Source organism: Neophocaena asiaeorientalis, unplaced genomic scaffold (assembly GCF_003031525.2).
Source record: "Neophocaena asiaeorientalis asiaeorientalis breed wild unplaced genomic scaffold, Neophocaena_asiaeorientalis_V1.1 scaffold501, whole genome shotgun sequence".
In the NCBI taxonomy this organism is placed as follows: domain Eukaryota; kingdom Metazoa; phylum Chordata; class Mammalia; order Artiodactyla; family Phocoenidae; genus Neophocaena; species Neophocaena asiaeorientalis.
The window spans coordinates 915174-929951 of NW_020172678.1; the positions used below are offsets into that span (position 1 = coordinate 915174).

A 14778-nucleotide genomic window follows, 5' to 3' on the forward strand; every position below is an offset into this window, starting at 1 on the left:
CCTTTCAAAGGAACAGAACCACAAATTCTTAGCTACACACATGGCTGCCAAAATTTAAAACATTTCCCAGTCCCCCTTGTAGCAGGGTCTGGCCATGAAACCACATTCTGGCTGATGGGATGTTAGTAGACATTACTGCACTTTTAAAGACAAGTGATGGCTGGAACTCTGGCAGCCATAATGGGCCATGAAGAAAGGGCCTAGACCTCAATGATGCAGAACACTGAGCTAGAAGAGTCTGGGTCTCCAAATTCTTTTGGAAGTAGAACCACTACGCTAGCCCTAGACTGCCTGGCTCCTGAACTCGCTATGATAGATGGGAACAGTTCAATCATAATTAAGACACCATTATTCTAGGTCTCTGTTGTCTGCAGTCAAACCTAAGCCTAACTATAATACCAGCTTAATCATCTACCTCACTCACCAAAATCGTCTCCAAATGACAGGTCTTTACTAAGGTCTACCTCCACTGTGGATATTTAAAAGTCCATGTACACCATATAATTAACAAAGATTTTCAAAAACCACCTCAGAATGAAAGGGATAATCATTCCTAGAATGTGTGTTTTATGCCCTATTTGTTAAAACAGTCTTATTATTTTAGCCATATAAAATCTTTTTTATTCCTTTTAAATATTTCAGTTAACATATGCTAAATACCGTTCGAGTCTAATTATCAAAAAAAAAAAAAAAAAGGGGGTAACAGAAAATGCAAGCAGCCTCCCAATCTCAACAATCAGAGCACACATTCCACAGGGCAGTGGATCTGCTGCCTGGGTGATGCATTGCCATGGCAACAAGCCGGTTGCTAGGAAACCAAGAGAGAGGAACCCCAGGAGAGGCAGTGTCTACCTCAGGTCCCCTGCACTCAGACATTTCTCAGGAGAATTTGTGCACTTAGATTCCCTAAGAGCAGGAGACGACACAATGCACTCAACACTGACCACTCGATGAAACAGCTGGGGTCACAAATACCTTCGATGACAAAGAGCACTTGTCCCTTCTTTAGAGGATCTTGCTTTTGGAAAACATTCTGCAGAGCAGAATAAAAATACTGCCCATTTAATCATTCTGAATGGCATACGCTTAGAGGCAGCCTGCCTTGATCTGGAGGAAGTAAGGTCCAAATAGTCCTCTTATCACAGAAGGAATCTGTGGCAATAAAGCTTTCAAGCTGCTAGGCTGACATCCCATCACCTCTGGCTCAGATAAGCTATTATTTCTGTTACTTAAGACAAAGGTTCTTTCTTCCCTGCTTCTCCTCTCGCACTGCCCCCTTACTTTTTAATTTTCCTCACAAGCCAGATCATTCTAGGACAAGAAATCAATCCACATGAAGAAAGCAACAGAATCCTCAGGTGCACTGCCTTGTGTGATAACACACACTGAGGGGCAAGGCTGTGTGATCTTCTTAGATTGTAAAGGAATGATTCAATTTGGCATAATTGATTTTGGGATGAGAAATTCCTATCTAGTTCATTCAAGAGCACTCCCGGGCTTCCCTGGCGGCGTAGTGGTTGAGAGTCCGCCTGCCGATGCAGGGGACACGGGTTCGTGCCCTGGTCCGGGAAGATCCCACATGCCGCGGAGCAGCTGGGCCCGTGGGCCATGGCCGCTGAGCCTGCGCATCCGGAGCCTGTGCTCCACAACGGGAGAGGCCACAACAGTGAGAGGCCCACGTATCGCAAAAAAAAAAAAATTAATTTTAAAAAATAATTTTAAAAAATTTAAAAATAATAACAGGCTTTTTTTTCCTGATTACCAAACCACGTATGTTCACTGCCTACAATTAAGAAAATTCAGGAAAGCACAAAGACGGAAGGAAAAGTCATACTCAGAGGGGCCCAGAAGGAGCTGTGACCAGCACCCCACCCTCATGGGCCCTCTTCCACCCCTACCTGGAGTCACAGCCTTGAGGAAGTTCACTGCCAGCCAGAGCCCTCAGCTGCCTGGTCACATGCTTTTGGTAGGAAGCCCAACCACAGGCTCATCCCTCCATAGAACCACCTGGGTGGCTGAGAAGGCCTGGGGTCATATGCTTAGCCACAGATATGGGACCAAAGTCTCCAAACCAAATGTCATCACTTTCAGAAAATGAGTGACAATCAAAACTCCCTTCCTCCTTGGTTCCTGGCCTCAGGCCATGAGCAAAGGCCACAGTGGAGCCCTGCAGTACAGGGCTGAGACCCTGACCCTGAGGTACCAACACCAGTTAAGATAGAATTTTCAGGGCTTCCGTGGTGGCGCAGTGGTTGAGAGTCCGCCTGCTGATACAGGGGACACGGGTTTGTACCCCGGTCCGGGAAGATCCCACATGCAGCGGAGCGGCTGGGCCTGTGAGCCATGGCTGCTGAGCCTGCGCGTCCGGAGACTGTGCTCCACAACGGTAGAGGCCACAACAGGGAGAGGCCCGCGTACTGCAAAAAAAAGAAAAAAAGAATCCGCCTGCCAGTGCAGGGGACACAGGTTTGATCCATGGTCCAGGAAGATCCCACATGCCGCGGAGCAACTAAGCCCGTGCGCCACAACTACTGAGCCTGCGCTCTAGAGCCCGCGTGCCACAGCTACTGAGCCCGCATGCCACAACTACGCAAGCCCGTGTGCCTAGAGACCGTGCTCCGCAACAAGAGAAGCCACTGCAATGAGAAGCCCGCGCACTGCAACGAAGAGTAGCCCCCACTTGCTGCAACTAGAGAAAGTCTGCACGCAGCCACGAAGACCCAAAAATAAAATAAATAAATATATATTTAAAGAAAGAGCACTCTAGTCCTAACACAACACTGTAAATCAACTATACTCCAATAAAAAATATTAATTAAAAAAAGAAAAAAGGAGCACTCCAGTCCAATATAAACTCCTGTCAGCAAAGCTCTTCTTCCAAAGTGTCAACCTATCAGGTGATGATCAGACATAAACTTAAATCACCTTAGATAATATTACTCGACAACTGGACCATGAAGAAGTCCCTGACAGAAATGCCCAAGGTCCAGCCAGGTGAATGGGTACAGGCAGAGGTCAAAGGCACATCTGTATGGTTCTACACTCAGCCCAGGGTACAGCCTAGAAATCAATTCAGCCAGCCAGCCAGCCAGCCAGAAGCCGGCCCAGGCTCTATCCCATCCCTGCTAACCGGCTGGGTGGTCTCTGCACCCTTGAAGAAGACAATAATATGCATAAAAGAAAAAAAAAGAGATTTCATGCAAACCCACTAATAAGGAAATTCAGTGTTCTGGGCTCATCGCACATGATTGTTTATTAAGTAAAAAGTTTCAGATACATGCAAGTGTGTCTACTATAAATGTCACTTTTGAGTACTTAATACTTAAAAGGAATACCACCTTCATTGGAAATGCTGAAATCTAAAATTCAGACCAGAGCATGGATTAGGGCAGGATATTAGAATGTCCCCAGCATTCTGATTTAGTTGCTCTCACCTGAGAGGGCTGCTATGAGGATAAAATGTTAAGCAAAAAGCACTTAGAACAGTGCTGGGTACACAATGAACTCTCAGGAAGCGTCACCTACTATGATGTCTGTAGTTCCTGCAAATCAGCTACACTGGTAGTTCACACTCAAAGCGTGGTCCACAGAACACTGAGGGTCTCAGAGATTCTTTTAGGGGATCCATGAAGTCAAAATTCTCATAATAGTAGTATGAAGATGTCAGTTGCCCTTTTCACTCATTCACTCAAAAATGAGCAGTGGAATTTTTCTGGAAGCATATGACATGTGACAGTGCAAAAGACTGAATGCAGAGGCAGCTGAAAATCCAGCCAGGTGTTAAAAAGCTTGCAAAAATGTAAAATAAGTTGTTCTTCTCACTAAATAGGTTTATGTTTAGGAAAACAGCTATTTTTCATTATAATCACAATACGTTAACGTGTAATGGATTTATTTTTTTTAAGGATTATTTTTAAAATTCTGTCAGCTTCATTTATAAGACGGTAAATATCACAGATATAACCCAGATTAACAAAAGCTCTTTGGGGTCTCTCAATGACTCAGGAGTATACAGGGATCCTGAGACCAAAAAGTTTGAGAACCACTGGGTTAAACATTTAAAAACAACTAAGTTCTGGAACTAAAAAGAGGGGAAACAACTCCTCAGATTATAGCTGGTTCCCTTTTCAGATTTACCTCAAATCAGGGCCACCAGGGGTATCTTAGTTATGTTAGGGTCCTGTGTCCCTAACCCCTACATAAAATCCTCTCCAAAAGGCTCGAGGTGGGGGTGGGGGTGGGGGGGGATTGGCTCTAACCTGGACACGAACTATTATTAAAAGCCAACACTTCACTTGAGTCCAAAGTCACTCTTGATTTGCAAACTCCTAAACACAATTTCGTAAAATTCGTTTCAGTTAATAAAAGAAAATGCTTTGTTTAATCGTGATAAAAATCTGGCACTACCAGCATTTAAGTTTCATGCACACTGACCCACCAGCAGTTACTGAGCTTAAGTCCTCTTGCTACAGCTCACACCACGGTTCAGCAGGACTGAGCACCTATTACAGGCCAAACACTGTTGTACGTGCTGCAGATCCAGTCAGTGACCACGACAACAAATAAAAACACATCATATGGGGCTTCCCTGGAGGCACAGTGGTTGAGAGTCCACCTGCCGATGCAGGGGACGCGGGTTCGTGCCCCGGTCTGGGAAGATCCCACATGCCGCGGAGCGGCTGGGCCCGTGAGCCATGGCCGCTGAGCCTGCGTGTCCGGAGCCTGTGCTCCGCAACGGGAGAGGCCTGCGTACCGCAAAAAAAAAAAAAAAACCACATCATATGATGCCAGGCAGTGCCAAGTGCTACAAAGAAAAATGAAACCAAGGAAGAGCAAGACATGGACATTTCAGACAGAGCAGGGCGCAACTCTGGTAAGGCAACACCTGGGCAGAGAGTAAACTACATGATTACCTGGAAAGGAGGATGACCCAGAGAGGTAGAACACAAAATGGGCAACAGTAAGTAAGCAGCCCTGACCTGATGGGAGAGGAAGAACTCTGAACAGCAGCCGAGGGCCAGATGACATGACCTTGCAGAATAAACGTTAGGTTTGACTCCTAGTGAAACAGGAAGAGCCACATGACCCTCTGGCATCAGTGCCTGCACATGGAGACAGCATTCCAGCACAGCTGTTAAAGGAGTTGTTTTGTTTTTACTATAATAAGTGACGCCACTAAGACTGGCCAAAAGAACTTTCTATAACATCTCCTTCAATCTTATTTATGTAGTTTCCTGTCAATGTAAAGAATTTCTTTTCAAAAGCAGTATCTATCCAAATGTGGCCAGAATTTAATTTTAAAATTTGGAAGTGTCATTAGAATCCATCTCACTTTTTCTGTGACACAGATGTCCATCAATAGGTTTAACTAAATTGACACATCCATACAATAAAATACTCTGCAGCTATTTTTTTTAACAGCTGGGAGGTAGAAGGTGATTAAGAAGATAGGACAACTTAAGTGCAATGTGGTACTCTGGATCCACTCCTGGAACAGAAACAAGAGATTACTAGGAAAATTGATAAAATCCAAATATAGTATGCAGTCTAGTTAACAGTAAGGTTAATTTCTTACTTTTGACAAATGTACAGCGGTTATATAAGATGTTAACAGTAAGGGAAGTTTGGGTGCAGGGTATATAGAAACTCACTGTACTAGCTTTGCAACGTGCCTGGAAATCTAAGATTATTCCAAAATTTATGTTTTCTTAGAAAGGCAGTAGTATAGATCTATCTGTATTAGCATGAAATAACCTCTAAAGATACAAATAAAAGGAGAAATGCAAATGAAAACCACCTCACCCTTTTATCATGGCAAAATTTCAAGTTTGACATCACATGTTAATACTGCAACTAAAAACCGCATATTCTGTGGGAACAGAAATTCCTAAAATCATTTTAGAGAGTAATTCAGCAATTTCTAATTAAGGTGAAAACAGATATACTCCGCAACTCAGCAATTCTGTTCCTAGGTATATCCTCTAAGGAAATGTCTGTTCATGGGCACAAGAGTATTTATAGAAGCAGTTTGTAACAGAACAATAAAACAACTGGAAATAATCTAAATGTCTATCAACAGAATGGAGAATAAGTATGATATAAATGTAATACTGTACTGTAGTGAAAATGAACGAAACAGATCTAAACATTTTCAAAATGAATGAACCTCACTAGCAAAATAAAAAACAATTACTAACCCAAGAATATATATTATTCATAAAATGTTTAAAATATCCAAAACAGGACTTCCCTGGTGGTCTAGTGGTTAGGACTGTCGCTTCCACCGCAGGGGGCCGGGGTTCAACCCCTGGTCGGGGAAGTTCCGCATGCCGCGCAGTGTGGCCAAAAAGGTTAAAAAAAAAAATCCAGAACAATACTACACATACCGCTGAAGATTACACACATATGTATGAAAGTATAAAGACAGACCTGCAGGGGGATGATAAACACCAAGGCCAGGAAGGTGGTTATCTATGGAAGGCAGCGGGGTTGTTCTATATCTTAACTAGAGTGTTATATACATAGGTGTTCATTATCATTACTCTTCCACTTTTCTGGATGTCTAGAATGTTCCACAATTTTAAAAAAGAGCAAGGAGTGAAACAGTGTAATATGTGTTTGTGTTAAAAAGAAAAACAGAAGGGGAAATCACACACACAGCCACCTATAGGTAGCTCCGGAAGGCTCCTAAAGGAGCTGGTACCAGGCTGCCTCTGGGAAAGGCCCAGGGGACAGTGGTGGGAGGGAAACATACTTTTTACTCTATGCACTATTACACCGATGGAACTTGTTTACTGTGTGCAGTTATTATCTGAACAGTTCACCGCCATTGAGGGCTGGGGAAACCAGACTGGGGCGGGGAGTGGAGAACAGACTTACCCCAGGTACCATGGTTAGGAACAACCAGCCTAGAATCTGAGTAGTCAGGTTACCAGGAACCAGCCCTGATGTGCTGGGCTGTTCTGTTAAAAACTGATGTATAAACCAAGAGTTTGGCTGCCTAGCGAAATTCTTTCCCACCTCCCTCCTAATGGCTGACTACCTACCCTAGTTTGTTTTCTGATCTGGTAATTATGTCCAACATATTTACAAGTCAATTTAATTTTGTTTGTTGTTAAATTTACAACATCCCATGAAATGAAAGAAGGCAGGAGACATCACAAAATCAAGGGTGGAGACTGATTTTGTCCTTGTGCTGGTGGGACAAGGACATTAACAAACATGGTATTGTTTTTTTGTGGTTTAACAACAAACCCTATAGTACTTATTTACCTATGCCTTGTCGTACAGTAAGTTATTAAAGCATCACATTATTAATCCCATTGTACAGATGAGGAAGCACAGGTGAAGAAAACTGCCCAAGGTCAGTCAATGATGTGATAAAGTTAAACTTCTATTCTACAGTATCATCTCACTCCCATCATAAAGAATTAGAAATTCCGCAAGAAAACATGGAATTTTGACAGGTTGTTTTTCAGTGCATAGACCATTACCCAAGGCCAAAATTCAGGTTATTTTCTGGAACTTCACGGAACAAAAGTAAAGCAATGAGTGCTTTAGCCAACAAACTGTTCATCCCAATCACTGTATTTACCATCAGTTTTAAAATGATTTTAAAAAAACAAAAAACAAAACAGGCAGGGCAGGAAAATCCAGACCCTCCTCCCAGGAGGCAGAAGCAGATAACTGGTGGCAGAAGCAAGGCTTAGAGGACCTAGAATGCCCATGCTAGAAGACTGCTTCCAGAAGCTGCAGTGCACACTTGCCCAAGCGGCATGGTCTTGGCCCTGAGAGCTTCCCATGCCTTATTAGGTACTTTCCCCAGCCAGCAACACCCTGTCGCCCTTCCTCGTCCCCATTCAGTTAAGCCACAGCCCAGCCATTCCAGCTTCAGAGCCCAAGAAAATGGAGGAGCAAGTTCTCCTTCCCCATCTAGAAAAATCCTGACCACCTGATCTAATACGCTTCAACTGTCGCAGGAGGTATTGGATACACCTTGTTAAATGCAATTAAACCACTTACCAAATCCTTGTTATTTTCAGAGTAAAGTTGATGATTGACTAAAAATTGCTAACCAGGGGAATTATCCAAATTCCTGGCAGGTGAGAACTGGAGTTGTTGACATTCAGCAGGCTGTGCTATACGTTCATGTCTTGCATCTTAATAAAAATAAGCTATCAAATGAGTATATGTATTTGTACATAACACATTCTAGCATCCTTAGAGAGCTACCTGCCTCAGTGGCGGGTAAACACTATTCAGCTGGTTAGCCTCTACACAGGTGGCAGTAACAGGGGCAGCTAAGTTTCAGGGAATAGGTACCACATCCCAGGCACCAAGCCCTTGTTTTATACTGACCACCTCATTAACACCGGGCCTGCCTTTTTCCACTAGAGGAATCACCCAACAGTATGTCCTTACTATATGATCCCATTTATAAAAAGCTCAAAAACAGTAATTAGGTTCTTACATTTACAGGGCTAGAAGCTAACAAAGCGGTTTCCTTCGGGGCAAGTTAGATAGGGTGAGTGGATGGAGAGGCACAGGGGCTTCTGGATGCTCCTCCTTTATCTTGGGGGCTGCTTACAGTGGGCTCGTTCACTCTGCAGGAATACCTCAATCTGTACACTTAAAAGGTGCATGTTTTCTGTATGTAAATTACAGCCCCATAAGTTTGTAAAGTTAAGCGCTTGGTGTAGATGGAAGGATAAAGAGCAAGCACTGTCAGAAGTCCTGGGTCCTGATTCTGACTTCGCCAGTAAATGGCCTACGATTTGGGGGAGTCATCTCTGGGGGGCCTCAGTGTCTTCACTCCTAAGAGGTTAGAGGAGATACTCTCCAATTCTCTCAGTATACCATCACTGCCATTTCTTTTCCAGGTGGAGAAAAAGGAGGGGCAACTGGATGAGTAGGAAAATAACTCAAGAGCAAAAGTCTCTACCACCAGGACATCATTAAAACACAAAGCATAAAGCCTCTCCAGATTCAGGATGACACTCTCTGGCGCCACACTGGAACAGCAAGTTCTAAGCTCTCAGGGAGCAGATGACGGCTGCCGTCACTAGACACCTTCGTTAACAAGCTCACTATCAATATTAAAAATTTTAGGAATACATTTCCAAAAAGCTACACTGGGGCCAGAGCTGTCAAGGCAAGCGGGCACTCATACATTGTGTTCAGAGCATGACCTTGGCATAATCCTAAAGGCTGGGCAGCAAGATTAGAACAAGGCCATTATTACACACTCCTATTTACCCAAGTGTTCAGGGAAAAGGGTATCTAGTTTAACTTAACAGTCTGGTTAGCCATACTCCCATATATACCAGAGGAGGATTTTACATTTCCAAACAAACAATTTAGTCCTTTTTGTGTGGGCTGAGTGATTCAGAACTCTTAAGGGTCTCGTGAGGAGTGAGTCACTGCCAGTAAGAACAGTTCGATACTGAAAAACAAAAAACTCGTTTTCAATCAGTATAGAAAATTTAGAGACTAGCATTACTTTATCATACTGACTATGGAATAAAAGCAGTATCAACCCCAGCAAGAAAGTTTCTTTGGTGACTATAAAACCAAAAATCTTTCTTTACAAGTTGATTGCCTTTCATAATCCACAAGTAGAGCAAGTTTAGGAGCTTGGTTTAAGGTTAAGACACATTCGTGGAAGTTGCTGAAAGCTAACATGAGAAAAACACCTTAAATCTATCTCACCTACAAATATCTTATTTGATTCCCATCAACTCTGTCATCCATTACATTACTGTCTATTAAAATCTGGATTGCTGCATGAGTTAGAATGGAAGCTAGCCCTTAGATTACAGTTAACTAGAAACAGAAACTGAGGACGGGCCTGAAGATCAGGTTTATTGCCCTCAGTGGGCTATTACCCGAAAACATCCAGATTTGGGATCCTCTGTGTATTTAAATTAAAATCTGGCTCCAAGTCAATCAACCTCACTCCTTTCCCTTTACCATGATGATTTAGATGAGGTTAATGAAGGCAAGAGTTGAGGGTGGAGGGTTGGTCTCGATAACATGGGAAGGGCACGGGACCCCTCCTAATTCCAGGAAGGCAGTACAGCTGGTTCCCAAGCATTGGCTACATAACCTGCGATGATTTTAACAACCGTCAGTACTATTTCAGGACCACAATTTCTCAGGTACTTAGATTTTCCCCAAAATAAAGGCCACTGCCAAAACCTGCCAATGGCCATGCAAGATGAAATGAGGACTCCATTGCAAACTCATCAGGACCACAAAAACCCCGTATCATCTTCAAGATGTAGGATCAAGAGTAAATATATATGCAAAGATAAACATCAATACAGAAGATATACTTAGGTGCTTTCTGCAACTTCAATACTCTTAAAAACTGGGGCAAGTGAGGCCAAGGGCCAAAGTCTATCCAGAAGTTGGGACTCCAGTCCATCTCCATGACGTGCGTCCAGCACAAGCACGACACAGCTGCAGGAGGGGTCACCCTACAGGCCCACCCCGAGAGCTGGACCGGCAGCTTAAGGGAGCCCCAGTCCGCCAACTCAGGCCGTGAGGGAGACGCTACTTCCCCGGCCCCGCCCGCCTCGCACACAAGCCCGACCCCAGCCCCTAGGCAGCCAGGCTCCCAACCGCCTCCCGCCTCCAGCAGCCCCTCCGCCGCCCAGCAGGTACCCGGCTCTGCGCAGGCGCCTGCGCAGTGCGCGCCCCTCACTAATCCCTATGGGGATAAAAGGGGCGAGGCCCGGTACAACCCGCTCCGGGACTAGCGGGCTGCGTCCTGCGGGGTCCCCTTCCCCAGGTTGGGGGTCCCAGGGCTTACCCGCGCCCAGGAGGCTGGCCAGAACCAAGAAGGAGTACATGACGCCTCCTGACTCCGCAGTCTGCAATGCAGAGCGTCAGCTGATCCTCAGCGAATATAAACGTGCCCCGCCCCAAAGCCGCCCACCGCGCAGGCGCAATCTCTGTCCCGGCCGGGCGGCTCGAATTCTCCCCGCAGCCTGACTCAGCGCCGCACAGGGCGCCTGCGCAAAAGGAAGGCTGGGAGGTGGGAGGAGTGTGGAGGCCGAAAGGATTGAAGGAGCATGGGAGGAGGATAAGGAGACGGAAGGGAATGGAGAGGTCATCAAAGAATACATAAATGAAGAAGTCAACCTCACCTTTTTTCTATGAAGTACCATTTTCTATTATTAATACCATTTTTCAGTTGAGAAGCCGTACTCAAAAAGGTTATCTACTTTTTCTAAGCTCTCACAGTCAAAACTCAAACTCACCACTTGACCCACGCTGCCTCTTAAATGACGTTCATAGTATTTTCGTGGCTGGGCCAGCGTGTAACTTCATTCTGGGTCCTGACTTTCCCTCTTAGCATTTCATATCCACAATCCCTTCTCCCCATGACTCACAGACAGGTTTTTCAATGTTAGATATGTAGGGTTTCACAACAGGTCTCTGAGATGTGGTACTTTGGCATGTGGATTCTTTTGGCTAAAGGCAATGGAGAGCCTGTGGGCTCAAGAGGAATTACTGCCCCTCCCTTAACTACCTAGAAGAATTTAAATGGGGGATTTTTCCCAGAAAAGGTGTTATTATCAGGAACAAATTTTATCTAAGTGACCCCATCTATACGGCAGAGCAGACACCTAATTACGGAAAAATCTGCTCTTCTTATCTGCCTGTGGATGACCCTCCTGTCCTTGGACGCCCCAGGCCCCTATCCCATTTCTTAGCTCAGCATGGTGTATACATCTCATTTTACCTCTCTGTCTCTGACCCTCTCGTGTCTGTGGGGTTCCCGCACATATGAAATTAAATTTTATTTTCTCCTGTTAATCTGTGTTACATCATTTTAATTGTTTGACCAACCAAAAAGAACCAAAGAAGGGAAGGGAAATTTTCCCCTTCCCAAAATATGCAAACACTCCCAAGGCCCTGTCATGGTTTGTCCCAGAGTTGGAGGAAGTGGAGGAAAGGGATTGAGAAGCAAGATGGGGGAGGATAGAAAGTGTCTGAGCCATTGGAGAAGGAAACAGAGAGTGAAGCCTGAATTTGAGAATCAGGCTAAAAATCAGCCAGGGGCCTTTATGGAGAAGGAAGCTGCCCACCCTGTCTAGCCCTCAATCCTCATCTTACTCCAGAATAAGAAAGGCCTGGGTGGCCCACAAAACCACTTGCCTTCTACCTGTGGTTGACCCTCTGGTTCTGAGCAGAGGGATGACCACAACCTCGCTGTCCTCCAAGGGCCAAGTACCTACAAGCCGAAGGGAAGGAAAGGAAGGAAACCTCAGACTTTTAGGGCAGGCCCTTAAAGGCCATTTAGTCCCATTCCATCATTGTACCAATTGGGAAATTGAGGCCTGGAATGGGAGGGACATTTATCCAAGGTTACACCTGACCAGGGAGGGGCAAACCCAGGGTCCCATCCGTCTGTGACAATCTATAATGCTTCCTGAGGAACAGCCCACAGACAGAGGTCTCAGCACCTTTGGCTCAGCTCCTCCACCACCACCCACACAGCGAGGCTTACTTCCCACTGGGGAGCTGGATGGGGAAGTGTGCACCACAGCGGGTGATGTGAAAGAGCTGAGTAAAGTTGGGACAAGATTTGGTCTAAACTGGATGCCTCACTGGTTGGCCTCAATGGCAAGACGGAGGCTGCAAGGCTGCCCCATCTGCAGGCTTCCTAAGTCCAGGCACAGCATGGGGCAGATTACCCCAACAGCCAGATAAATGCAAGGGAGGTGGGGTTCTAGGACACAGCCTGGTTCCCAGCTCCTAGCCGATGAAGGAGGCAAAGCATCCCACACAGAGGTTACAAGACCCCAAGCCAAAAGGAAACTTGGAGACCTTCGGATCACAGGCTCTCACTTGGCTGGAGTAACTGAGCTCTCAGAGCTACTTAATGACAGAGCCTGAACCCACCACGACTCTTTTTAATACCCTCCCCCGCAACTAGAGGGATATGTCCATGTTTTTGAGATGAACTTTTGCTGCCTTTTATTTGCACACCTGGAACACAAGAGTAATATGTTCCTTCATCCACCCCCTTCCCTGTAAGGACAGAATTTTAATAAAGAATATAGAAGCAGTAAGTGGGTTATTATAATTTTTTACCAAGTCAGTAGATGCTTCAATCCTCTTTAAATACCTTCCTAACCATCTGTGTGTAGGCAACAAGAGCTATGAATCTATTTGGACCCTTTGACCCTATAATACCATTCCTAGCTATATACCTCCCCAAAGACATAATCCAGAGCTAAGAAGTACCTTATCCAAAGTGTTCACAGAATAGCCCTTTGTAACAGTAGAAACTGGAAAGATTTCAAATGCTGAACAACGATGGGCTAGTTAAGGAAATGGGCCGGGACAAAACAACGTTACTTGAAGCAGCTTTGAAGCATGAGGCAGAAGCAGCAAGGTGCCCTTCTCTCTCAGAAGTGGCAGGATTTTCAGAAGAGGAACAAAGAATTGGAAGTGAGAAGAGTCTTCTGATTTGGGGTTTACCTGTCATTGCATTATTTCACTCATTGTAATGTCCACGTTTTACTTCATACTTCTTTTTTTTTTTTTTTTTTTTTACTTCATACTTCTTAAAGAAAAAATTACAGGAAAAATTTTAAAAGATAAGAAAATCCCCTTCTTTTCCTCCCTACTATGAGCTCAAGTTTCCAGGGAACTGCAAAGATATTTTTCCTTGGAAATATGATCCATACCGGAGACCCTGGCGGGGTTCTTGATGACCTTCCAGTTCTGGGTCCCAGCTCCTCACGAGGCCCCACTTCTAGCGCCTGAGATCTTGTGAGACTCCCACCTGTCAGATGAATAATTCCCCTTCTGGCCCCAGAAAGCTTCCATCTGTTACTGCTTCTTTTGTGCAACTGAAAGAGCACTGGGCCAAGACAGCCGATAGAACAGAGGCCTCCACTGTGAAGGCCCAGCCCACATGCCTGGCCCCAAAGCTCCACTCTGGCTCCCCCAACAGCCACCCTGGTCCCACCCTGGAAGCACCCCCTCCCCCCATAACACACCCACACTGCGTCTCAGAGAAGGAAGCTCAGGTTCCTCTCCTGCCAGCATCTCCCTCATCAAGACCTCCAGCCTCCAGTCTCTCCTGCCTGCATTTTCCTTTCTGCCTAGTCTGGACCCTCAGGCAACCACTCTAGTAAGCCCCTCCCAAAGACCACTCTCCCCATCAAACTTTAGTCACTCACCTGCCAATTTCTGGCCTCTGCTGTCTTTTCCTCTCTTCCCAGCAGCCCTGGGCTGCTGGAGAAATCAAGCATCCCAGCTAGGCTCACAAAGCCCTCTGTGTTACTTGGGACGTATTTGGCCCTCCCAGGTGGCCGAGTCTCCTATTGTCTCCTAATATGCTTCGCCTCTTTTCCCTTGATCTTGACAATTGGTAATCAAACCCCCTATTTCTGGCTGCGTACATGGCCACCCAGAAAAAGGACTATATTTCACAACCTGCCTTGCAGCCATAGGACTTCATTCTGGCCAATGAAATAAAAGAACAAGTGCCCATTTTGTGACTTTAAGGTACTGCTCTTAAAAGGAAGAGACACAGCCAGTGCAAATATTTAACAAATGGTACTGCCAGGACACTGACCATAGTGTTGGGGGAATGTCCTGGAAGGTCCCAACTGAGCCAAGTTGTTGTCTTGGAGGGGTGGGTGGTCCCAGGGGATGAGTAAGTAGGGGGATGGGCACCAGGGAGTCAGCAGCTATCTACCAGCAGGTGGTACAGAAGTAGTTCAATAATTTTACTGCTGAACAACACTACTGATT

General features: G+C 45.3%; 1 protein-coding gene across 3 annotated transcripts in view; it reads right to left on the reverse strand.

Annotated features, from left to right (window-relative positions):
* Positions 1-10946, reverse strand: part of PSAP (prosaposin) — a 32639-nt gene extending 21693 nt beyond the window's left edge. For all 3 annotated transcript variants that reach the window (XM_024739743.1, XM_024739742.1, XM_024739741.1), the window contains exon 1: positions 10814-10946. In XM_024739743.1, the coding sequence (XP_024595511.1) occupies positions 10814-10853 (40 nt within the window). In that variant the 5' untranslated portion in view covers positions 10854-10946. The remainder of the gene's footprint in view (positions 1-10813) is intronic.
* Between the last annotated feature and the right edge of the window lie 3832 nt (positions 10947-14778).